This window comes from Sylvia atricapilla, chromosome 9 (genome assembly GCF_009819655.1).
Source record: "Sylvia atricapilla isolate bSylAtr1 chromosome 9, bSylAtr1.pri, whole genome shotgun sequence".
NCBI lineage: Eukaryota > Metazoa > Chordata > Aves > Passeriformes > Sylviidae > Sylvia > Sylvia atricapilla.
This window is the reverse complement of record NC_089148.1, coordinates 27,110,492-27,137,094: the sequence shown is the minus strand read 5'-3', so window position 1 is coordinate 27,137,094 and position 26,603 is coordinate 27,110,492. Positions and strand designations below refer to the sequence as shown.

General features: G+C 45.6%; 1 protein-coding gene across 3 annotated transcripts in view; it reads left to right on the top strand.

The window, feature by feature from the left end:
• The window catches only part of FGGY (FGGY carbohydrate kinase domain containing), a 120,973-nt gene extending 94,761 nt beyond the window's left edge, over window positions 1-26,212 (top strand). For all 3 annotated transcript variants that reach the window (XM_066325408.1, XM_066325409.1, XM_066325410.1), the window contains 2 exons: window positions 24,009-24,070; window positions 25,965-26,212. In XM_066325408.1, the coding sequence (XP_066181505.1) occupies window positions 24,009-24,070; window positions 25,965-26,046 (144 nt within the window). In that variant the 3' untranslated portion in view covers window positions 26,047-26,212. The remainder of the gene's footprint in view (window positions 1-24,008; window positions 24,071-25,964) is intronic.
• The last annotated feature ends 391 nt before the right edge of the window (window positions 26,213-26,603 follow it).

Here is a 26,603-nt window from a genome sequence, read left to right as displayed (position 1 = left end):
TCACATTTCTCAGAACAATTTTTGGACATTTCCACTCAATGTCAGAATCAAAACGTTGAAAAGCTCCCTGGTTTTTACGGGTTGGCTGTTCTCCACTTTCTAGAGCTCAAGCAGTTTTAGGACAGCCTGGAAGTAGCACCCAATTCTGGATCCCTCCAAATCACTTCTGCTAATCTTAGTCCAGCTTTACAATGCTCTGCTGACAAGAGCTCTGGCTGCTGCCCACCAGGGATGCTGAATTTCATGGAATGTGCATCCTGTAGGTATTTGGGGCGTGGGGCAGCCAAGTCACAGCAGCTGCCTCACTCAGAATCTGGACAAAGACAAAGGCAAGATCCTCAGAAATCTCTCAGCATATCCTTTTGAGCAGAGGAAAGGCAAGGTGGGTCACCCAGGGAAGAGCCAACTCTGTGGTGACCTCATGGAGTAGTGTGAGTTAGGCTTTATTTAACTGAACAGGTAAGAAAAGTGTTGGAATTGGGTGGTATTTCCTGGGGCAGGTCTGTGGCTGTGCTGGTTGCTGTATCCTCCTGTGGTGCCCCATCACTGGGCTGTGCAGATGGGGCAGCAGCTGCTTCAGAGGATGGTTTTTCCAAGGACAGGCTCCGTGTGGGACAGCAGGAGCCTCACCCTGACCTGTCTTGGTCAGTGGGTCATGGTGGCTGGAACACTAAAGAGCTCTTCCTTTATCCTTGGGCATCCCTAAATAAATTTATTCTCACAAAGAAACAAGCAGCAACATGCCTCCTGTCTCTTCTCCCTTTCCAGACTGCAACTCTCTGAACGATTCAGCATTTTGTTCAAATTCTTAATTTTCATATATTTTTCTTCGTGTTTCAAGTGATTTGTGCAAAGTTTTTCATGCTTTCTACTGACCACATCTGTATTAGCACCAAAATTCTCAATATGCTGGGCCTTCACAGGGAAGCCTTGGAAATGAAGGTTAATGCAAAAGCTGTGACCAAACAGGTTAATTTGCAAGCTCCTAGTGTGGATTGAAAAGTTCAAGTGCCTTGAAGATGCAATTTCATCTTTAGGTAATTCTATCAAGGGAAGATTTATATCCTCCATCTCTCAGGCCTGGTCACCATATGTTGTTGCTTCAAAGAATGTTGACTTCCCTATTTTCCTCTTCATTTATTCTCTCTGCATTTTTCTCCTCTGTGGTAAAACAATTGGTCTATCCAAAAAGAAAAAAAAAAATGCAGTGTGGTGAGTTCTTCCCCATTTCATCTCTGGCTTATTTAGTCTTTAGAAGCTCCAGAAAGGGGATAAAATCCTCTGAATTTCCTTCTTGGTTTATCTTTTAATTTGTCCCTACAAATGCTGCACACTTTTTTCTCTGAGTGGTTTTGTGGGAGCTCTAACACAGCCTGGCTGTGCCCCAGCAGACAGTGCTGTGTAAAACAGCATGGCATAAAGATTTTTGAAATAGAGACTGTATTTTTGGGGGTTTGCATTTTTGAAATACAGGCTGTACTGAACGAAATAACCTTCACATTGCTGGCTTAGATGGGTCAATTTATTGGTTCTAGCCATTCCTTTCATGCTGAGCAGCAGGATCCTGCTTTTCTGTGGGATTGTTTCTATAGTAAAAATATAGTTTCCGGTTTAGCCAGCCAGCAATTCCTTCTCAGTAAAAATGTTCAATAAATAAATGTCAAAGTTTCCAGTATATCCTCATTACTCTGCCTCACTCGTACGTAATTGAAAATGGGAAGAAGGTGCTGTTTGATTTGGCAGTCATCCAGCCAATTTTTTTTTTTTTTTTGGATAGCCCACTCTTTGGGACAAAGCTGTCCACCAGGGAACAGGATTATTGCCTTATAAAACCCTGCAGCCCACTGACTATTCCTTAATTGCGTATTAAAGCAATTAATAAAATTACCTGTATGGAACCAGATTGCCAGATTTATTTTGGATACGCTGCATTCACGTGGGGCATCGTTACTGGCCAGCACAGGAGAGAAGAAACTCTGATTTCCTAGAATGCATTTTATTGGTAACTCTCTGTAATCAGCTTTCTGTGAACATTTTTGGTGTGAAACACTGAGCTGGAATTTAGAATCTACGTTGCTACAAGATTTTTCAGGTATGCAATTGACTTTTAAGGGAGGTTTAGTCGTTCTTTTGCTGGTTTTGGTTATTAAGCAAGTTGATGGTATATCCTGCAAAAAGATAGGGGAAAGCTTTTTTTGAATTGCATTTATAAAGCAGGCCACAAGTGAGTAAAAATGAGCTGGATTCTACAGAAAGAGGCGTTAGGCAATTATCTCATGTGGATTAGCTGAATTATTTAGCAACAGGAGGTGAAGGACCCCCTGGGTCCAGTCTGCAGCCAGGGGATGGTGGTCCCCTGGCCCAGGGTCTGTGGACTGTATTGCAGCAGGGAGTTTGAAGCTAAGGTGGTGGAGGGAAATAATTCACTCCCAACTCTGTACTAACAGAGCCTGGAAGAGTTTTGTTTGTGCATTGCTGGGTTTTGCCTCATTTAATGGCCACCTCATTTCAGTTGTCTCAGGAGGACGTTGGGCGGCAGAACACAGAGGGAAAAATCAAATCACAAACCCCACAGATAGCACAGGTTTTATAAAGATCAGCCAGGAAGAACACAGGACACTTGGAGCGTTTGCCTTGTAACAATTAAAGTGTTACAGACAGTCATGAATGTAAAGAAGTTCCTGAGTACATTTAATCCACAACCTTGGTAATGGACCAACTGGCAATGGGGAAGAGACAACATTTTCATAAGAACACCCATAAATAGCACTGGGACTTATTCAGCTTTTGTGCTGACAGAACTGGAGGGGGCTAGGCCATTTCCATTTCTGGATCAGGCCGTTTCTGGTGTAATTTTGTTCCACTTATTTCAGTGGACGCGCTGCAGTTCATCATCTGATCCTGTGTTCCTCTTCCAGAGCATCACCTGTCAGGCCATGCATTGAAATTCATGCAAGTGTCCCGTGATTTCCATATTTTCAAAAGCAAGGACTGACTGGAAGATCAGGGAAGGGATAAGTTTTTCCTTAGAAATGGTAATAACTTGGGAAATCAAAAGAGGAAATAAAATGACTTCTCCCTGTTGAGTTCAGGAATGCTGCCTTCCCTCATCTCATTAAAAATGTAAAGCACTCTCGTTTTTGAGCAGGGTGAATTAGTAATTAAGTGCTATAATCAACTTGTGTAAACAAAAATATTGAAGGAGAACAGCAAATTAATCATTTCGTTGGCTTGCCTTACCTAATTAATGCACCTTTTAGCAAAGGCCTTGCTGCCATGTTGGTTTTTTTTCTCCCATTCCCTGAATCAGAGGACTTTGGAAAGGCAGAGGAAGGAGATGGTTTTTCTTAGGCACCATGATGTACACAAGGAGTGTGTCAGGGTGCTGTGACCTTGCCTTCCTTTTCTTCAAGAACCCCAAATCTGGGCCAATATAGAGTGTGAGCCCAAGGTTTAGTGGAGACCATCCTCGGGCAAAAAGTAAAAAAGCACTCCTAGGTAGGCATTGGTTGGTGTGGCCTCTTCTTTGAGAGACTTTGAGAACCAAACTCTTTGATGTAAGATGTTCAATGGCTGTGGAGAACATTTACATCTAACCAAGCCTGGGCTCAGGGCAGCGACTTGGCAGTAGAACTCCATCCCTTTACCTCTTTCCTTGGTGCTTTGACACTGAAATATGCCTTTCCCTAGTTGAGAGTGGGTTTTTTTTTTTTTTCCCTCGTGTAATAAAGTTAGATTCAATATGGCATGCATGAAACCACCAAGATACTGGCAATTCTTCTGGCTTTTGTATAGAGTCAGCTGCCTCCTTACCAGAAATCTTGAGAGAAATATAGATGAGAGAGAGAAATAAAAAGGCAGTGATTTGATGGCCACTGTCCAGTTCCTTGTGGCCTAGTGTTTATGGTACAAAGAGTGCCTTTTTAGTTAGCATATTTTGGCCTTACTGTCAGAAGCCTTTGCAGTGAGGGTAAAAAGCAGATGAATCACTACTACACTTTTGCCCTAAGGATGATCCTTCTGTATTAAAGCTGAGGAATATAAATGCTGGTTTGTCTCTGCCAAGCACAAAATGAGCTTTCAATCAGTTCGAGAGTGTGACTTTTTTTTTTTCACTTTCCAAGCCACAATAAATATATAGAAACCTTTCTACTTTCTTTCAGCTGACTCCAGTGGACAGCATTTCCATGTGGCTGGAGCTCCTCTCTGGGTGGGAGTTAAATCACACACACAAACAACCACCATGCAGGGATCACACAGCTGAGATGTGGCTGCAGTGGCTCGCACGATGCTCTCACAAAAGTGCTTAGAAAAGTACCCTCTGCCTTGTTGCTGTTTACTGACATGTGATACTGGTTGACATCTGTTGCCCTTCTCATTTGAGGTCTGTTTGCTTTACTAACTTTAACATTTCCACATTGCTGTGCTGCTGAAGTGCAGATACACAAATCTCCTTGCAGTCCCCGAGGTCCTTTTATGAGAAACAGAGCTGCCATCATTTGATATCATCCTGCTGGCTGCCTTTTATACTGGAGTGGAGAGAAATAATTCTGCTGCTGTGAAATGTTCTTGGGGGAGTGCAATGCCTAGTGCTATATGTTGTCATACATTTGATGTATTATCAGATCAGTACACGCTGTGCAGTAGTGTTTAGTCCATTGTCACAGCAGATGATTTGTGGTTGGTTTATATCACTTGAAATTATTACAGGTAAAAACTTGTCTAAGTAAATGTCAAAGTTTGTCATAGCAGGTCATATAGCTGCTGCAGTGACAGATGATCTTAGTCCACAATCCTAATGCAGCGTTCCCAGTTAAAGTAAATCAGTGTTGTGCCAGGATTTCAGAGGAGCGACACCAGTTCACTCCAGTGCCCCAGTCCAGTCAAGCACTGGGGTGCATCATCTGACTTTCAAGCAGGCAAGAAGCTCAGCTGGAGGCAGGCAGGACTGCCCATGTGCTGAAGTGCTTTGCTGGATCAGAGCCCACACAGGAATCTGACACAGTTCACTGCGAGATGACACATCTTGAGATGATAAAGGTGATCAGAGCTCTTGCAGTTGGTTTGTGTTATTGCTCCTTCAGGAACGAGCTGTGGATGCCACAGGTAATGGAATACAAAGGCTGTGTCTTTTGTTAAGTGCTGTCCTTTCTGTGGCAGCTCAGCGTGCTGCACTGGAAATGTCACGCAGTACACAAATGTTCAGATTTGGAATTTCTCAGTAACTCTTTAATGACAGGGAAAGGCAGCTGCAGTGATATATCAGCTAGAGCAGAACTGCCCATTTACAGGAGCTGAGTGTTTGGCACAGCTCTTCTAACACTGGAGGCAGAACCTCAGCAGTCCAGTACTTAGGGCCTTGTTGTTGCTCTGAAAGCAGAAATAAGCATGAAATACCGCTAATGAAATAAAACATGGCCTTTCATTTGGGCACTGGTGGAAGGAGATGGGGCACCATGTGTCAGGATACCAGTGTGTGGCTGAGACTGGTGATAAAGATTTTATTACCTATTTTTCACATTTACGAGGATGGACTGAGAAGGTAATGAAGACCTCTTGGAGGGAAGCATGACAAAAGAAATCTATTAAATCTGTTTTTATGCTGAAAGTGTAGCTGGCTTTGCACAGTGGCACGGCTCCACTGACTTCTCCCGAGTTCTGGATCTTTCACACCCTGAATTACTGTGTTAGAAACAACCACATGAACATGAATATAACCTCTTCTGTCTGTAGGATTAACACTTACATTGTCATGTCTTTCAGCTTTTTTAAAACTCACGTCAGCTGATGCTGGCAAAGAATAAGATGTAGTATTTTGTTAATCTGCACAAGTTGAGACTCTTATTAAACCAACGGTGTTTTTTCATCTGTCAGTAAGCCCAGGGCCTGGCAAGCAGGAGAAAAAGTGCTGCCTGGAATAGTTCAGCTCCTGCTGCTGCATATTTTTGTAACAAACCATGAAATGACCACAGTGGAGTTTGTCTAAGGAGATGTACAATTAGTTGATTTTTTTTTTCAAGAAGAACAAGATTAAGATCAGCTCGTAGAATTTTAATAATATCACAACCTTGCAGTTTTTCCTGCTTGCTGACCCTGTCTTTTCTTGAGAAAAACCATAAACATGAGGAACCCATAAATGTGTCTTTATAGTAGATAGATACTTTCTTAAAAGTGTACTGTGATCCTTCTCCTTTCTATTTTAAGGACCAGTTTTATCCATGTATTGAGAGACACAGCTGAAGTCATTTGGACCTTGGACTCCCCTTCTGTCCAGGCCATTTATGCAGGGAAAAGTGTGATAGCAATATTTTATAGGAAAGATGAGGACAAAGGAGGGGACCACGGGTCTTTTGTCACTGTCAGTAGCCAAGAAGGTCCTTGTCAGAGCGTGTCTTGCTTAAATGATGTTTGGGATGTCAAACAAGTTAAAGTCTCTTTGCCCTCACCTCTTCAGTAGCTGAGCAGAACAACCTTCAAGTTATGCACTGGAGAGTTGGAAACTCAATCTGGCTGCATTGTGAGATTAATTTTCCATCTGGGATTTGCACTCCTGCTATGTCAGCACAGGGATCAGACTGTTGCGTGGCGGAGCACGAGCATGTGGAGCCACAGCACTGTCTGAAGTGCCTGAATGTTTTTCACACTGGAGTTCGTGAAGGACATTATGATCACTTAGTTGTGGGATTTGGTGCCACTGGTTCAGACCACTAGGACATACTTTTGCTACCCTATATCTGAAAAAGTTTTATGTTTTACATATGCTCTATTATCCTTGCTCCTAAAGATGTCCAGAGGGGTTTGTTTCTTAACATTTTCTCTCTCTGTATAGTTTAACAAGACTGTTTACTATCTCAGAGTGTCCAATACATTTTATTGTGGTTAACAGTAAAGACATGTTTCTTTATTCCCTTTCATATAATCACGGATCTGAAATGGTGAAGGAGAGGTCCCATAACATTTATTAGAAGGCAGCTGCTTTTTTAACATGTCTTTCCTCAGAATTTGAGTCCAATTCTCATTCTCTTTTCTTCGTTCAATCACATGTTCTTGTTTCCTTGGTTTCTTAGATACAGACATATAACAACCATTCCCTACCCTTTCCTTCTTGTTTTGAAACAACTTTTCACATGTCTTGTGCTTAAAATTTCTGAGGCACAGCTTGAATTTGGGCAGTGAGAGATAGAGAATCCATATGAAATTCCTTTGTGGCTCTGTTTTGTTTTTATTGGGACACGTGTCCACGTAATGAGTAGCAAGACCATAATTGTCACTCTTAAGGGGAATAAAGGCAGAAAGGCTGACCACCAAGTGGGCATGGAAAAGCCTGACTTGCAGATTTTTTGCACAAAGCTATTCCTCCAGGTTAGGCTTGAAAAACACTGGAAGAGCACAAAACAGGGAGGAGAACTGCCGTGCCCATTTCTTGCTGTGCCTTATAAGTGCACAGCAAAAGCCAGTTGGGTTGTTGTCTTAGGGATGATTTATGGGGCATGTTCTCAATGTGTCGCATTCCTGGGAGCTGCATTCCTCTGAGCATCACTAACCCTCAGTACAGAAATACCTCCTGACCCATGTTTGTGTGGGCACCTGCTGTCAGCTGCTGTTGGCCACGCAGCTTCCAGAGAGTCCTTTTCCAGGTAGAGGCTTTAGGCAGGAGTGTGGGAGCTCTGGGGGGAGCACAATTTTTGGGCAAGGAACAGAGAAAAGTCATGTGGCAATGGACTCCTCACTAATGAGGGGCGGTTAGATCTGACCACGTCGCTTCTTTGGGAGCTTGGGAAGCACAGAGGGCACCTTAAGGGAGAGCACTCTGGAAAACAAACCAGCTTCTAATCAATAGTTTTTCCTTTGAAGAGTTTCTGCGTGACAGGCATAAATGGGAGGGCTGTACCATCCTCCATCCCAACCTCTCCTTCCAAAACCATGGGGTGGATGAAGATAACACATCACCTTTGAAGGGTGCCTTCATTGCCCAGCCCTGTGCCACAAACACCTGGCACCTATTCAGCAAAATACAGCTGAGCCCTGTAGCCTTCAGACTCCTTTTCCATTAAAACGTCTAGTAAGACTTAATTTCACCCTAATTTTCCCAGAGGGGTGGTTTTCTATAAGTTGTTGTGAAATCACCCGTTTCTGTTAACTTTAAGCAGTTCAGGTATTGAATGCTGTACCTTCAGACTGAGGGAAGCAGCTCGTGTGTCTTCCAGCAGATAAATGGGATGTGTGTTAGGCTCTAGGCTGGGAGCTGGCACTTAGCTTAGGTGTGGGAGGTGAATAATGGCCCTAAAGATGCTAAGCTGTGTGAAGCCCTTCTGATAAATGGGGCCTTTTTGTGATGAGCTCTCCTCACGTTCCTGGACTGGTTGGCATGAAAGCTTTGAGCATACAAGCACGTTAGTCATTATTTACTGGTTGTGGTTGCAAGGTTGTTTAATTCTGCAACAGTCCCATCTAAGGGATGATTCTTGCATTGCATGAAAGGGAGACTAAACAAGATTCACTTTTTTTTTTAACTTGCTTTGTTTAACTTTGCCCCTGTAGATATTCAGCACATTTTCAGAAGACACAAAATGCCAAACATGTGGCCTTCTGGACATGAATGTTCCACTCATCCCAGAGGAGAAGCGGGCATGGAAAGAGAATAAAGATAGGAATGGGGTTTTTCTCTTTCAGCAGTAAATCTCCAATAGCCACCCTCTCCCTCTTCTTGCTTCCACTCTGATGTTGTTTATTCTTTCCTCTTGTTTTGTTGCCTCTTGTTTGTGCCTCTCTTTTGTTTAGCAACTTTCACTTTTTATTTTCCCACCTCTTAGTCTTCTCTTCTCTCTTCTCTTCTCTTCTCTTCTCTTCTCTTCTCTTCTCTTCTCTTCTCTTCTCTTCTCTTCTCTTCTCTTCTCTTCTCTTCTCTTCTCTTCTCTTCTCTTCTCTTCTCCCTCTTCTCTTCTCTTCCTCTCTCTTCTCTTCTCTTCTCTCTCTCCTCTCCTCTCCTCTCCTCTCTCTCCTCTCCTCTCCTCTCCTCTCCTCTCCTCTCCTCTTCCTCTCCTCTCCTCTCCTCTCCTCCCTCTCCTCTCCTCTCCTCTCCTCTCCTCTCCTCTCCTCTCCTCTCCTCTCCTCTCCTCTCCATCTCCTCTCCTCTCGCTCCCTCTCCTCTCCTCTCCTCATCCTCATCCTCTCCTCCTCGCTCTCCTCGTCTCCTCTCCTCTCCTCTCTCTCCTCGCCTCTCCCTCCCTCCTATCCTCTCCTCTCCTCTTCCTCTCCTCTCCTCTCCTCTCCTCTCACTCTCCATCTCCTCTCCTCTCCTCTCCTCTCATCTCCTCTCTCTCCCTCTACTCTCCCTCTCCCACTCCTCTCTCCCCCTCTCTTCTCTTCTCTTCTCTTCTCTTCTCTTCTCTTCTCTTCTCTTCTCTTCTCTTCTCCTCTTCCTCTCCTCTTCCTCTCTTCTCCTCTTCTCTTCCCAACTCTTCCCACATCTCATTCCCTTACCCATGCCCTCACATAATGAAAAGCAAAGAGTCTGAGATGGTTTTGGGTCAGTCCGTGCTGATCCCTCACCTCAAGTCCCCTCTCAAGGCTCGCAGGACTCCAGTAAAGCCCCGTGGCATGTCCCCCGTTTTATGGGCACAGCATATGAACAGAGCACTGACTGGGCCATGCCAGTGTTCTTGGACTGGAAGAGGGGAGATTTATGATGGCCCTGATCACAGTGCTAAAATAAACTGTCCTTCCTCAGCCAGAGGGATAGGAGTTTGTAAATGCCAGCATTTTATACACAAACTGAAGGACAGGGCTGAGGGAGCCAGCTGCCCAGGTTGGCTGTTCAGGATCTGAACATGGCAAGGCTTTAAAAGCAGAGAGCCAGAAGAAGTCATTTATATTAAACCAAGCTCTGTCATGAGTCATTTGACTTCTTTTTCTCTCACACACATAGTTTATGTCCCAGGCCTTCTAAGGCTCTGGTAACATCTGATACTCTTTAGGCTGAGCCGGCTCTAATAGGAGTGGGATCCTGCTTCCACTTACACTGTACCACTTAGAACTCTATTTAATTTGAGTCTTATGTTTACAGGCTGTAACTGTTACTTATTTGTTATTTTTATGGTAATAAAAAGATTGTTTGTCTGTGATTCTGTCCTTGCTGTGCTGTTGAATAGGTCTGTGCCCTTCAGCAGCAGCAGCCGCCGAGGAAAAAAGGGGCTTTTGCTTTTCACTTCATTCATTTTTCTCCTGCAGCTCCAGTCAGGTCAGCAGGCAAGAGGGGTGCGGGTCCTTCCCTTTCCAACCACTCTCCTGGTCTATTGATGCCAGCAGAGCATCACTCCACATTTTTCCCACCATTTGCAATGACGGGAATGTGATTTTTCTTCCCTTCTCCTTCAAAAGAGCCAACACCAGAGTGTACCCTGTCTGCAAAACACAGCTTTGTCTCTTCTAGCCTTTTTCTTATTTTTTTTCATTCTCTCCTTTGTTTTATCCCTTCTGTTCCCAGGTTTTTGTTTCAACATTTTTACCTGTTGCAAAAAATATTTAATTGCAGCTAGGAGATGCGAAAGGTGTTATGAATTCTTCAAGTCTTGTTCCCTGCTTATGCCAAGGCCTATAGAGACCTGGAAGGGGAGAATGAAACACAGACAAAGGGCAGGAAATCTTTGTCCCACTCCAAAGTTTACAGGGAAAGGCTTTAACCTCTCCCCATCCAGCTTCCCTGGGCAAGGATAATCCTCAGCCCCCCCTGCTAAGAGAGGCTGCACCTTAATTAAGAGCATGACTCTTGTTCCCTCTAGTGGCTAATTACGCAGCATCTCTCACGCCGGTGTCATTCCACTGCCTTCCTGCTTCCCTGCCCAATTTTCCTCCCATGCACCCTTTTTTTATTATGTTTTGTAACTGTCTGAATTTCTCCAAATGATGGTGTTTGCCATTCTTTGGATTGTGCCTTCAGAAAGCCCAAAACTCTCCCATGGAGAGAGGCAACTCAGCAGTAGGATTTAGGGCTGGAGGGGTTTTTGCTCGTATTCCACCCATGGTGGATTTTTCTGCAGCGTTACCAGGAGAAGGGTTAAGGGAAAAAGTTTTTTCTTGCTATATCAGCATCCCTGCTCCTATTGTAATTCCTTAAGTGTGAACAGATATGGATGTCCAGAACTGTTGGACACCTCAAATCCCAGGCTTGTTTCATGTCCTGGAGATAAGGAGTGAGTTGCCTGGCTTTCCAAATACCCTGTAAGATGCAGTGTAGTATTTCCTAAGAACACAGGAAAAATTTGATGTTTGCCAAAGCAGTTCTTATTAACAGCCTGGTAATGGGAGGTGCTCTGTGGCAGTTCAAATTGACACAAACTAGCACAGCACCAAGTTCTTCTGAGTATTAATAAAAGCAGAATTTTGCAATGAGAAAACAATCTGTGTTATCTAACTTGAATTATAGAATGTATAGACTTTATTCCCACCTCAGCCACTGACTCTGTCTGTGACTTTGGCCAAGTTGTGTAACTCTGTTCTTCATCCTCCTGACTTTTAAAGCAGATCTAGTGATGTTTACATCCCTCAGAGATGGAGTTTATTGTTGTATTGAAGTGATAGAACAAAAAGTGCAAAAGGAAATCTGTGATGATGCTGAAGGTGTTGCTCTGGTGGGTTAAAATAAGTCAGAATGGAAAGGCTGTAGATGGACAACAGTTACACGTAATTGGAACATCTTTTGACTTCAAAATCTTACCTTAAACTGCAGTTTATTATTGAGTTCATTTTCATTGCTATGTAGGTAATATGGAAGATGGCTTCTATACTGTGGCATGGTTACAACTCTGATGTTTATTTTAAGTTTTAGTATTTACAGCATTCAGAACATTTAAAGATTGTGTTGTACATCTGCACAAAAATGCACTTCATATGCAGAATTCTTGTTTTTAGAGAATATTTGGGCAGGAGTGGGAGACCACATCCTTTAAAGCACAATTTCACACAGGGTTTGGATTGGCAATTTCTTAGGAACAGCAAAGGCAAGCTCCAGATCAGCATTTTCATTCCCAGCCTGAAGCTTTAGGTATCAAACCTTGTGCCCAACACATAACTGAGGTGCTCGTTTTGCTCAGGTGTGGACCCTTCTAAACTGCAGTTGTAGACATTTCTGGAGACTTCTGACAATCAGATGTTGCCCTTTTTTTGACTGCAGTGGGACCAGGATTAGCAGAAACAACAGATGCATCTTGCCTTGCCGAGCATTTTCTGAGGTGCATCTGAAACTGATTTGTGACAGGCCAGTAACCCAATGAGAGTAATGTAAAACATCCAGCAGGGTAAGACCTCCTCCTTAGAACTGTATCCTTTTTCTTGCATGCCTGGGTTGCATTTTTAAAATTAGGTTACTGAGTTGTAGAATGACCCTCATTCCTCTATTCCTGTAAAACCAGAATGACTGACAGCTTTTAATTGCACATGCTCCTACTGTTTGGGGGCAGGATGGGAGCCCACCAAATGTTTGAAATACTATGAATATAGAAAAGGTTGATGAGCATGAAAAAATGGCTTCTTATCAAGAGTTTAGTTAGATATGTTGCTGATCCTGTCTGATCCTATAAAGATCTTCACTAATTATTCCAGTGTCAATAACCAAGCCAGAGCAGAACAAGGGATAAGTGTGTTTAGAAGGATGTGCAGTAAAATTCAGACTTGCATCAGATAAAAGTAATTTAATATCTTTCTCTCCATTCTAGACTCATCACAGCCAAAGAAATACCTTTGAACAAAAACTAGGTTTTTTTTGTTTTAGTTTGGTTTTTTTCAGATTTGCTGCATTAAACAATTTCCAAAGTACAGAACTGCTGCTAGTGGAAAAGCGAAACAAATCTGGGATTTTGAGCGAGCGGAGTGTTCGTGCAAGTGATTAGGCTGTACAAAAGGAGCATTCATCTTGAAATGACAGATAAGTGCTAAGGACAGGACTGAAAACTGTAAATATGTTAGCACTTTAAGCGAGAGCACAGCTTCAGCACTTGTGAGACTCATCAGCTGCTGTAAACAATATGGATCTTTGAGCTGATCTCTGCCGAGATCTCAGCACATCAGATAATGATAGAGTTGTTCATTTTTGCTTCTCCTCTTTTGGTTTGTGGGTTTTTTTTGTGGGTTTTTTTTTTTTTTTTCCTTTCAGAAAGTGCTTTCTGCAGAGAAGAGGCCAGCACACACTCACCTCCCTCCTGGAGCAGCCGCTGTGAGGAGCAAAGGACAAGCCCAGGGCTGGGCTCTGCCTCTCCCCAGCTCTGCTCCAGTCAGGAACAGAATGTGCAGCTGCACTGCCACTCTCCTTGCAGGGCTGTGCCCTCACCCACGGCTGGGAAAGGCTCTTTGAGCTCCTCCAGCCTCAGTTCACAGCCAGGACTCTTCTCCAAGTGGGATTTTAAAAGGAAGCGTTCAGGTGGTGGCAGCAGTTTCTCCTGCGGGGCTTTGCAAAGGGTTATCAGTGAGTGAGCTGTGACAATGGAGCATTTCATGTTGGGAAAACTGCATTCGACAGAAATTATTTTGAAACCAGTAAACCCCCTTTAGCAGAGGCCACGATAAAAAGCTGGCATCTCAGCACAGCTCCCAACACTCACTGACCTCACTGAGGTTCTGCTCAGTGACCTACAAGTGAAAAGCTCCATGAACCATTTGGGCCTCTGCTATTCATCTCTTTCCCCAGCTTGCTGTCTTTAAATAAAAGGACAGATCTTCAGCAGCAGGAATTGGCTCAGTTCTTAGGATCAGCTGAATTGTGAAGCACAAAGTGGTTTTTCTTCAACCGTGCCTCGCATTGGCCAGATTTTCCTCCTGGGTGTTTGGTATTAATCTCATGGTGTTAAGTGATTCCTGTGGAATATGTGGGAAACTGAGGTGCAGAAGGCTTCACAGGATCACAGAATATCCTGAGTTGGATGGACTCACAGGGATGATCAAGTCCATGTCTTACGAGAAGAGCCCCCAAATGGGGATCAAATTCACACCCTTGGCATTATCAGCACCGTGTTGTGACCAGCTGAGCTGATCTTGGGGCCTGTGTGGCTTGTCCAGGGTTAAAATTCAGGAGCCAATGGATCCAGTGACTACAGCCATGGAAGGTGTGCTGGGAAGAGCTTTCCCCCATGAGCACTTCAGGAGCAGGGGGTGAGGAATTTCTCACTGAAGTGGCTGAAGGGGCAAGGCTTGCTTGGAAGCAGGAGCCACAGGGTGCAGCTCACTGGGGGCTTCTTAAAAGGCTGGGAAAATAGGATGGGATAGCAGAGTAAAAGTTGGAATGGTGACTGGCTGGGGGTTGTAAGGTGAGAGCAGCCCTCTGGAAGGATTTGGTGTTGCTGCCTTTCCTGGAGGTAAAAAGGAGAGCTCATAAACCAGCTCCTCAGGCTTCCCACCTGGCCAAAACCTGGAGGTGGGAAGGTGGAGACTGTCCTGGGTTCTTCTCCTGCAGGATCTCAGCTTTCAGGATGGTGCTGTGTTGGATCTCAGGCTGTGACCAGCCCGGGTCTGGTGCCACTGGTGCCTCACTCCCACAGCAAATGCACTTCTAATTCCAGCTGAGGTGCTTGCAGACACAACCAGCCTTTGTTTTGGGCACAGACAATTATAAAATGTGCTCTTTTTCTATTTGCCCAATGAATAAAAATGCTTTCTTAGGACATCTGCTAAGGGAAAAGATGCCTGAGATACCTTTAAAACTCCTGCTAGCAGTGCTGGATGACAGGTTTGGATTTACTCAGTAACAGAGGTTATAGAATATTACTGTAATCAAAGGGGCTCTTTCTGGCTCCGGGGAGGTGGGAATAAATAGCCCTTGGGTTTGGTTTTGTACAGAAAAACGTCAGCCAGAGTGGTGAAGAGGGTAACCTGGCATTTACCAATAAGAGCAGTTTATTCCAAATTAATTTGTTGAAGTTGGTGCCTACAGGTTTTCTGTGCAATACATGTGATTGCAGTACACAGACATGGTGCACATAGAGATTCCTGCTGACAGAGAAGGTTTAGTGCTAAAGGGAACTGTATTTTTAGTGCTAAAAATGTATTTAGTGCTAAAGTGTATTTTAGAAGTTTTAATGCTAAAGGGAACCATTTCCCAGTGGTCTCCAAAAGAGATCCAAGCTGAATTTTTTTAGGAGCAAGGGGAGCAGAACATCTATTCTGGTGTGACTTTTGCAGTTCCCTCCTGTAAAACTCCCTGAAATCTGTGTCCATGGGAATGGCACAGCTCAGGTTGAGCTCCTCCCTCGCTGCCATTAGAGCACATTTGGCAACTGAGTGGCCACCCCATCCTCAGACCAGGCTTCCCAGGCTTTTAATCCTTCCCAGAATTGTTTAGCAATATGTATCCAGCATTTAAAGTGGTTTTTTTTTTTAGAAAGAGCACTCTTGGAGGATAGTTCTAGTGGCAGAAGACAAATGAGAGCAGTAGCTTCTCATCCCTGACTGATTTTTAGATCTGGAGAAGAAAGGATGCTCAGTTTTTAACAAAACAGGACAGTATCATCAGCTGATCACAGAATCATGGAATAGTTTGGGTTGGAAGAGACCTTTAAAGGTCAACTAGTCCACCCCCCTGCAATGATGAGTGTGCTTTGCTTCAGCTTCACTCAGTTCAGTCACTGCTAGCCTTTAATTTGGGGAAGAAAAACACTTTCTGGAGCAGTGTGCTGGAAAAGGTTGCTGACCCCTTGTCTGTAGCAATCATGGCAAGGACACCAAAAGCCTTGTGCCATGGCCAGCTGCCTTTTCTGTGCTGTCAGTCCAGGCTAAACTCCCCAAAGGTTTCTCCTTTCTTCTAGGATTTATTCTCTGTTCACCACTCATTGGCTATCTCTGTATCTCTTAAATGATATTTTACTTTTTGTTGGACAAATTTTGTTGGTGATAGTATAAGGTTACTAAAAGGCTTTTTTTTCTATATTTTAATGCAGCTTTACTCTGTGTTTTAACATCTCAACCTTCTACTGGCTTACAGTAGTGAAAGACTTTTTCTAAAGGTCTCTTGTTTTTTATGAGCCCCTGTCCAGGGCAATTTCCCAAATGCAGTCCAGATTGGGTAAAATGTAAGCATATTTCTGAGGTACAGGTTTTGGTGGCTTTTTTTTTTTGTTTTTTTTTTTTTTTTTCTTTTAATAGTAAACCACACATCAGATAAACGAGATAAAAAAATATTCCCAAATCAAAACTCACAGCAGGGATTTTCCTCATTAACCTCAGGTAGACACTGGAGCATGGCAAAGGATATATATGAAAGAAGGAAAGGAAAGGAAAGGAAAGGAAAGGAAAGGAAAGGAAAGGAAAGGAAAGGAAAGGAAAAGGAAAGGAAGGAAAGGAAAGGAAAGGAAAGGAAAGGAAAGGAAAGGAAAGGAAAGGAAAGGAAAGGAAAGGAAAAGGAAAGGAAAGGAAAGGAAAGGAAGGAAAGGAAAGAAAAGGAAAGGAAAGGAAAGGAAAGGAAGGAAAGGAAAGGAAAGGAAAGGAAGGAAAGGAAAGGAAAGGAAAGGAAAGGAAAGGAAAGGAAAGGAAAGGAAAGGAAAGGGTCTTCTCAGCCAGTGTTGGAAAAGGGAAAGAATAAATAGATGAAGAAATATTGCAAATAGTTTTTTTTCTTTCTTGATGGAGTAACCCTAAAGCAAAGTATGGGCAGAAGCTAGTTTTGTGACAGTCCCAGCCAGGTACCCCAGAAACGCTGAAACTGCCCAAAGTGGGGAAATGAACTGAGAGACGTGTGTGGATTAATTAGATCGAAAAAATGTTTTGACAGCACAAGTGAACATATGGAATGAATTGAGAGAACCTGATCCAGTTCCCCATGTGTAAATGATGCCTTAGCCATAGCTCATAAAGCAAATACAGATGCAAAAAAAAAAAAAAAAAAAAAAAAGGGGGCGGGGGGGAAGCCCCTTTCCTATCCCCTCCCCCCAGTAAAGCCCAGTCTGTTGCCAGATGGCAAATGAAAGTTTAAACTTGGTGACTAAATGTGAGGAAAGCTGAGTGTTCATCATGGACGTGGAAAGAAATCAGCGGAATAAATCTGAATTTTGCACCTTGGAGGGAGTGGTGCAGCTCAGCTGAATGCTGTGTGCAGTGCCCAGCTGAGTGTCAGGGTCCCCTGGGCTGCGTCTTCAGTGGCCCTTCTACCCTCCCTGGCTGAAATCAGAATTGTGGAATGCTTTGGGCAGGGACAGCTTTTGCTATCCCAGGTTGCTCCAAGCCCTGTTCCACCTGGCCTTGGACACTCCCAGGGATCCTCCTGGGGCAGCCACAGCTTCTCTGGATACCCCATGCCACCTTCACAGGAGGGGATTGCTTTGTGTCCAGCTCAGGGTTTGGTGTCTGTGTGGAATCACCTGCCTGCCCCAAAGGCTTTGCCACCTAAAACTGAGGGTAAAAGGAGTCAAATGCTGCAAGCAGAGGGTGAGGAGGGAGCCAGAGAAGCAAAGCAATGTGTTGCAGGTTATGCAGAAGAGCATTCCCTGGATTAATTTATTCCCAGGAAGGATGAGTAGGGAGAGGGCTGATTGAGCAGTGCCCTGCATCAGGAGCTGATGGAGGAATTTGCTGTCCTGACTCCCAGTTGAGCTTGTGTTCTGTTAAACACAGCTGCCTGTCAGCATGACATTTCCAAGCCTAAAAACTGCGTTAAATCAATATATTTTCATGTGGTTTCAATGGACAGACCTTCTTAGTCTATTTTAACTGCGATGCTGTGTGTGGTTAAATTCATTCCACCTCAGAAGGGGGTTTGGGAGATGTGCTGCCAGTGAAGGTTGGTGCTGGAGGCAGGAGCCCATTCCAGCTGTGGCATCAGCACCACGGCGTGGGCTGGGACCTTCACACACAGCCACTGAAGGGAACAGTCCCTGCAGGGAGAAGCTGCACAGCCTCATGTCAGGGGAAGAGCAGCTAAACCCTGTCCCAGACTGCTTGGGCTGTGCCCACAGACCTGATTTGTGGCACCCAGTGTCTGTGAAGCTGAAACAGGAGCTGAGCACTTGGGCTCTTTCCCTTGCCCGGGGAAGATGAAACCCCTGCTAAGCCGTCAGGTTGGTGTCCAAGCAGCTTTGGGCACAAAGAGGTGCCAGCAGCAGAGCCCTCACAAAGCAAACTGCCGAATTATTTGCTAGTCAGAGGCAACTTGGAGAAGTGCAGACTCAAATCAGCAACTAACCAACCTATATTTAGTAGCAGAGTGGCTGGAGCTTAGACCCAAACATAGTTTCCAGCTGATAGATGATGTGGCAATCAGAGCTGACCCTCGTCCCATTCTAAATTTGGGCTGTGGAATAAGTAATTAATATCATGGCTGGCGTGGCAAGGCACCCTTTCAGCAGCTGCCCTGCCACTGCTGCTCCTCCTGGGGCTGTGCCTGTGGCTGGCCAGCCTGGCTGGGCTCTGGGACACCGCACTGGTGACCCTGGCTGGCACTGTGGGGACACTGAGGGAGAGGCAAAGTCAGTGCTCTGGAGGCAGAAGTGATCCTGTGGCCTTACCTGTGCTTGTCTCTGCTGCTGTGAGAGCTCTTTTCCATTTGTTCTGGTGCTAAGGGGGGATGAGCTGCTCTGGTGATCCAGGTTTCAGTGGGATGGGGAAGGTGCAGGAGGGCTGGGAGCTCCCTGTGGCACCCACGGTGCAAAATCAGGGACACCCCTCGAGTGTGCAAACTCTGTGCCCCAGCCAAACCAAACTGGGGAAATGGCACAGCCCACTGCAGGGAGAGGTAACTGAAAATCAGAAGGGTAAATTACATGTCCCAGATAACTCCAGGAATCTCTTTAAACTTTCTGGAATCTAATTCAGTGCTCGAACCAGAAATCCACCATGTCTCAGAGCTCAGGATCCATCCAGTTGGCCTCTGTCAACTCAAGTTGGATGGTTGAAGGGTAGAATAATGTTGGGCTTCTTTTGAGCTGCCTCAGTGTAACAAACAAATGTATAAAATATTCCTCTGGGAAGGGCCAGTGCTGTTACTGAACATATGGACAGAGAGATTCCAAAGGCCAGTGACTTTTCCTGGAAGACAGACTCAGGTCCTGAGCTGGTGTCCTGCTTTCCATCCTTCCATCCTCTTCTCCCTCCTCCTCTGTATCTCATGTGCACAGACAGACAGAAACTCTTCCTCTCTCCCTCTCCCTCTCCCTCTCCCTCTCCCCCTCTCTCTGAGGTTTGACACAGACACAGAAATCGATGTTGGATCACAGCAAAAGGAAAATACAAACTTGTGTGAAATTTTCCACCTTTTCACTAAATGAATCAAAGCCAAATTTTCACACTTTGGTCTTAGGTGTGAAATTTTTGCTCAGCTCTAATATTTATCCATAATGTGTTTTAAAACTTGGCTCGCTCCATCCAGAAACCCGCAGGGAATTGAGTTACAGATTCTGGGCTTTGTGCATGCTGCCAAGATCTGCCCCTATAACTCAAACAAATTTAAGGGGGGGGAAAAAACCCACTAGAAAAATATTGTATATGGTCCATCACATGCTTTCTTCATGCAGTCATATACCACTAAAAAGTAATGTTCTGCTAGGCCTGTGTTACAGAAACACACTCATGTAACTCCTGTAAACACGGATAAGATGAAGTTTGCATCTCCAAGCTGTGGAAGAAGCAATCCCTGAATAAAAGCCTAGAAGGAAATAGCAGCCTTGCTTGAAATTCTTATAAAAGTTTAAAAGTATTTCTTCAACATCAGCATTTCAAGAAATCTATTTATGCCCCTCAAATCCAAATATATCTGTCACTGGACTTCTTGAAATGATGCTAAAGACATCTGTTAGCTGAGTTTGTGTGTGTGGAATAGAGATGAGTGTGAGAAGTTTTCACTGCTGCAGAACAATTACAATTATTACACAGAACATTGTTTGTTTCATTGGGTGTGAGGACCAGAGGTGTAAGGAAAGTCACTCTGACAGTTTGAAGGTTAACACCTGCTGAATCCTGAAATCAGGACAGATCTGGTGGGAAGAATGTTCCTACCTTTCTGCCTGCTGTGAATGGGGCAGTTTTTATATTCTTTTCTTCCTGCTGCTGGATCTGTGACGGGAGAAGTGAACAGAAACACTGGAGAGGTGAGACTGGGCTGAGGGTGAACATCAGATCCCAGTTTGGGGCTTTGCTGCTCCGTGTGCAGCCACGTGCTTCCAGCCACTGAAATGGCACCAGAGAACTTGAAATGATCTGTGGTTGTTTCCTTGTTAATAACTACCTTAGGTAAAAGTCCAGGCATTTCTTGGGATTACCAAAATGACTGAGTGGTGAGAACACAGCTGGGAAGTTGCATTTGTGCTTGGTTGCCTTATCCATTTAACTTCGGATACAATTTTTCAAGGTCTCAAAATAAAGAAAAAAGCCCAGTTGGGATTTTGTTACTTGACTTCCTAAGGCTGGTGTCCCTAAATCTGATTTCTCATCTGCTGTGTGCTTTAAGGGCTCACATCCCATTAATTTTCACTAATACTCAACCTCCTTGAGTCACTGCTGAAAATCAGACCGGGGGGACTGTTCTGGGTTGGGCTTGATGATCTCCAAGGTCTCTTCCAGCCGAGCTGATTCTGTGATTCTGTTCTCAAGTGGCCTTCACTGGCCTCCCTGTGCAGTCCCGAGGGATGTGGGCTCCTGTGGAGGGATGTGCTGAGTTTTGTGAGGCAGCTCTTGGAGGATCCCAAGGGCAGGGAATCAGAAAAGATGGATCTCCCAGCCTGAAGCTATTCCCTGTGTTCACTTTCTGTGGCTCCTGTGCCAGGCTGATGGGCCTCTCCTCCCACACAGGGCTAAAAACCTTTTCCCTCCCATGACTGAAGAGACAACAGTTGAAATTTCCAGCTTTTAGCTGCTGTGTCAAAGCTGGGCTCCCCTAGGAGGTAGGACTTGCCCTGGGTTCCAGTAGGGTTTCTCTGGATCTGGTTTCTCTTGGAGATCCACTGCCCTGGATCCCTCAGCTGGGTCAGTGCTGGGTCACATCAGCCCCAGATGATGCTGAGGAGTGGAATTCAGCCACCAGGACCGAGTGGATTTGAGTGGCTGCTGATCTTCCCAGCAGCAAAATGGCACTTCTCCTGAGATCCTGGTGGGCCTTGGGGAGTTTGGTTCCCTGCCCCTTCCCAGGCAGGGATAACCCCTCTGGGCTGGGTCTCTCCATGGAGAGCAGAGTGTTTACTGCCTTGTGTCTGTCTCAGCGTTGACACTCCAACAAAAGGTTAGGAATCATGAATGCATCCCTTTATTTCTGCTCCACAGTGCCTCTCTTTTTTTTTCCTGTGTAAACCCTTCACTTGCCTCTTGCCCAGCCTTTAGAAACGATGATCAAATGCGAACTTTCAGGGTTTATTTATAGCGTAGCCTTTATGGAAAGAGAGAAAAGAAATGATTAAAAAGCAATTTTACAAAATATTTTGTTTTAAGAGAGAATTCATTGTGTTTTAAATCACTGTATTCATTGTACTGTCTAGACTGGCAAACAAAGAAGATAGAGCGTCATTCAAATTAAGATTGTGAAATCCTTGGTGACTGGAATTATGGATTTGGATGTCAACCCTCAAACAAACTATTTCTGAACGGCAGTATTATCACTTTGCTATATTTAAGGCTTTGTTGGAGACAGAGCAGTGCACAAGGTTGATCCGATTCAGTAATGCGATTCTAATGTTCCTTTGTTTCCCTTTTCATTATAAATTCATATTTTCAATGTTCTGTTCTCTTTGTCCCCAGAAAATTGTTGAAAAGACTCTCCTCTGGGAGTAAAGTTTTTTTGTTCAAGCTAACAATGACCAAACTGACTTTAAAACACAGAAAAACACACAACTAAAATGTGAATCGAGAGAGGGAATTAATTTAGGATATTTTGAGCAGCACAGAATGGGTGAGTTGTTGAAAATTGCTGGCTGTGTATTTTTCTGCCATGTTACTCTACAGAACCGTGGTGGCTGCTGTGAGACTTTAATGCTGTGGATTCTCCAAGGTCTGTGTATTTCCAGTCGATTTAAAAACACCAAAGTATTTTAGATTTAGATTTTAAAACACCAAAGTGTTTTAGCTGATAAACTGGAGGCTGATAAACTTGGGGATCTTCCTCCTTAGCTCAGTGTGGAAGATGGGGGTCCAGCAGAAGGGAAGCAGCAGCTTCTGGAAGCTGTAAGAGTAAAGCAGAACACGAGTGCGTGGAGCACCCGTGTCAGAGGCAGAACATTCCCTGGGAATGGTGCTGTGTCCTGGCCCTGAGTGTGCACAGAGAGGGGAATGCGAACTCTGGCCCCTCCCTTTCGTTTTTGTTGCACCTGTGATAAAGAAAAAATGGATTTGCCTGTTTAGACACTTCAGATGTTGCGAGTTTATTTTTGTGCAGTGTCTCCGGGGCAATTCAAAAGGAGGTGTAAAGCAGGGAGCAGAAAGGAAAGTGACTCTTCCATTAGTGAGAGGGTGTTTCAGGGGGCTTTGATTTCCCTAAGGCACAATGGAAAAGCAGTAGCCATTGTACCAGAGGGAATTTGCTTTCATTTGAGGTTTTTTTTTTTTTTTTTTTCCCCTGAGTGTTCATTCATTTTTTGGATAGTCTGTAAATCCAGCTGGTGTGTAAGGGAGCTGTAAGAGACTGACTATTGTAAACAGGGACAATCTTGTGCATTGTCAACGTCACCTGTTAAAGGACAGGGAATAAAATGCCCATTTCTCTTACTGGGAAGGATATCAGCCTTTCCATGGCAGTATTTTAATCTGGCTGCTGTGCAGAGTCTCAGTGCCAGCAGGCTCACATGTCCCAGGGAAAAGAACACCCTATCTCTCTGTGAGTGTTATTTCAAGGGTGTTTCTTGGAGAATCAAAGTACAATCAACCTCTGCACGTATGGAAGAGAATTGGGCCTGTGAGAGCACAGAAATATTCCCTGCTGGTGTATCAGCACCTTTGCAGATCCGAGTCCTGACTGCACAGTTGGCAGTGCCTTTGCCTTGGGCAGTGCCTGCCCTGGGCTGGGGACACTGCACTGACATTTCTGTGAGATCCTCTGCTGTCAAGTGCTGGGTTAGTGGAAAGTACAGATTTCACTGGAGCAGGTATTCCAGCCTGTAAAATCATCCAAACCTTTTAGAAACAGCAGCTGGCTGGAAGGTTCCAGCAGCAGAACAGACTGCCTGGTCTCCAGGGTCATCCTCATTCTTAGGCACTGCATTAAAACAGGTTCAGGGTCTGCCTTAGAAACTCTGAACCCTGATTTAGTCACACACTGATTCCTGAGTCCTGACCTTTAATGTTTTTAACGTTCTCCCATGTAAAAGCTGTTGCTTTGATTGTCCGTGTGAAATCACTGAGTGTCTGCTGCCTTCACCGGATCCTGAGAGCTCAGCCCTCTGAACCTCCGTGGCTCTCATCCCAGTGGGATTGCTTGGGAGAACCCACGGAAAATCAGAATCTCAGAGACATCAGGAAAGGAAACAAGTTACTCATCCCCGTCCCTTCCACACGTGACTGTCCCAGAGACTCCTTCTGCTGGGGATTCTGCGAGCTCTGATTTTATTTTGGCCAAAAGCAGAGCAGGATGAGAGTTTGCCTCTTCCACCTTTGTGCTGGAATGTGAGGGCAGCTGTGAGCTGCAGGAGAGACCTTCCCAGGTCACCTTCAGCTCGTGGGGCACCCTCGAGTCCTCCCTTGCTGCAGGGAACTGATCCTTTCAGAATATGATGCCAGGATCTCAAGTACAGTATCATTTTATTTGAGAACCCTCCCCTCTGGGGACGCAGTGTTTAACATTTCCTTTGGTTAGAGTAAATAGTAAAAGATAAGTCTGTTCCGCCTGGGACTCCCAGTGAGAGGGAGGAACAGATTTTGGTTACTGAGGGTCTGCAGAGCTTTGTTCTCTTGACTACTTTATAATGGGATTGAACATATTTGCTGCCATCTGGCCTGCTCAGCCGAAACAAAATACATCACTAATGTTCCGATCGGTTTTGAAACATCTTGTTCTTGTCAAAAAGTATTTTAAATCAAAACAGGGCTTTTCCACTTGGTGTTTGTCTTTTTCCTAGGAGGCCATGGCGAAAATGGGGAGAATTGGGAGAGTCGTGCAGCCCAACCACGAGCATAAAAGGTAATGCTGGCCCTGGTGGGTGCCACTGGGAGAGTTGAAGGGAGACAAAGCTGGGCTCTGGAGGTGAGGCTGGGGTGTGTCTGCACAGCCCCGCTGGACTGCAGCAGTGTTTAGCACACAGATACTTTAAGAATCGCAGTATTTTACATTTTTTAAGCATTGTTCATGCTTTATTTCTCAGGATAATTTCTATTGCTTTTTAAAGCTTGAGTATTTATATTATATTTTAAGGGTTATTAATATCACATCCCTAAGGGTTGTTTCGGTTAATTTTCAAGGACCATCCTCTATGCCATTATATTTTAAAGGGGATTTTACTTTACATTTCCAAGGAATCCGGATTCCATGGGCGGCGGCGCGCGGGCTCCCCCTGGCGGCGGCGGGCCCGGGGGACACAGGGGACACGGGGGACATGGGGGACATGGGGGACATGGGGGACACGGGGGGACATGGGGGGACACGGGGGACACAGGGGACACGGGGGACACGGGGACACGGGGGGACATGGGGGGACACGGGGGACATGGGGGACATGGGGACACGGGGGGACATGGGGGGACACGGGGGATAGGGGAGGACACGGGGGTACACGGGGGGACAGGAGGGGACACGGGGGGACAGGAGGGGACACGGGGGACACGGGGGGACAGAGAGGGACATGGGGGACATGGGGGGACACAGGGGACGCGGGACATGGGGGGACACAGGGGACACGGGGGACACGGGGGACATGGGGGACACGGGGGGACACGGGGGGACACGGGGGATAGGGGAGGACACGGGGGTACACGGGGGGACATGGGGACATGGGGGGACAGGGGGACATGGGGGGACATGGGGGACACGGGACATGGGGGACCTGGGGGGACACGGGGGACATGGGGGGACAGGGGACACGGGGGACAGGGGGACACGGGGGACATGGAGGGACACGAGGGGACACGGGGGGACACGGGGGACAGGAGGGTACATGGGGGGACACGGGGGAACACGGAGAGACATGGGGGGACACGGGGGGGCAGGAGGGGACAGGAGGGGACCCGGAGGATACGGGGGGACACAGGGGACACGGGGGCACAGGGGGGACAGGAGGGGACACGGGGGATAGGTGGGGACACAGGGGACGCGGCGAGGGGGACACAAGGCGCCGTGTCCAGTTCAGGGCCCCGCAGCACAGGACACACACTGAGGGGCTGCAGTGTGACCGTGGAAAGGGTCTGGAGCCCCAGGAGAGGCTGAGGGAGCTGGAAAGGGGCTCACCTGGAGAAAAGGAGCTCAGGGGGGACCTGGTGGCTCTGCACAACTCCCTGCCAGGAGGGGACAGCCGGGGGGATTTGGGATCTGCTCCCAGGGAACAGGGACAGGAGGAGAGGGAATGACCAAGTTGCTCCAGGGAAGGTTCAGGTTGGATATAAAGGAAATTATTTTCCCTGAAAGGCTGTCCAGCCGTGGCACAGCTGCCCAGGGCAGTGGTGGAGTCCCCATCCCTGGAGGGATTTAAAATCCCTGTGGATGTGGCACTTGGGGACATGGGGCAGTGGTGGCCTTGGCAGTGCTGGGGGAACAGTTGGACTCAGTGATTCTGGAGGATTTTTCCCAGCTGAACGAATTCTGTGAAGCTCCAGTGTCTCCTCACTCTCAGGGCAGAGAGCTCTGGGGAAAACTGAGAACCCAGGCTGGCTGCGGGGAAAGGAAAGGGGGAATTGCACTGGGAATCACAGTTTGGGTGGACACTGCCCCGGCAGTGCTCAGGGAGGGCTCTCACCCCAGACCCCTTCTGAGCTAGGAAAGAGTCAACGTGCCTTTAAAGCCAGGAGAAGCAAGCAAACATACATATTGCAGCGGATTTAAACCTTCAAAATCAGGCTTTGCTGACAGTAACTTTCTTGCACAGATTTTATGACAAGAAATACGAAGTGTTTTTGAAGCTTGTGGAGCATCAGAGAGAGTATCGCTCCATCATGAACAGCCTGTGATCCAGAGGCCTGGAGTCTGGGAACAGCAGGGATAACAAACTTCCAGGCGCTGTGTGATGTAATTTCTTCTTACTCTGCCGCCCATGTTAAAAATACAATTTTTGTAATTCAAAGTATACATTTTAATTTTTAATGAGAAATAAAATGGAGTCACTTTACTGTGAAACACTGGGTATTTTCTGTGAATAATCCCTGCACACTGGGACAAGGAATATTCATTTGTTCCTGTCAGAGAACACAAGGCGACCAGTTGCAGGTACCCCAGTGCCAGTATTTGGACTGGCAGGAACAGCCCAAGGAACAACATGATTCACTCAGATGAACTTGAGTCCATGGAATCAATGTTCACATAGATGGACTTCACACACTTACCTTGAGAGAAACTCCTTCTTTTGTATTGGCCTAGGCTGCAATTCCCAGTTAAATGCAAACAGAAGTCACAAAATAACAAAATTATGCTTGGGTTATTTGGAAAATAATGGTTTCTGACTCGTTTTTTTTTTTTTTTTAATGTTAGTAGGCAGCCCTGAAAAACATCTGGTAATTTTTTTAAAGAA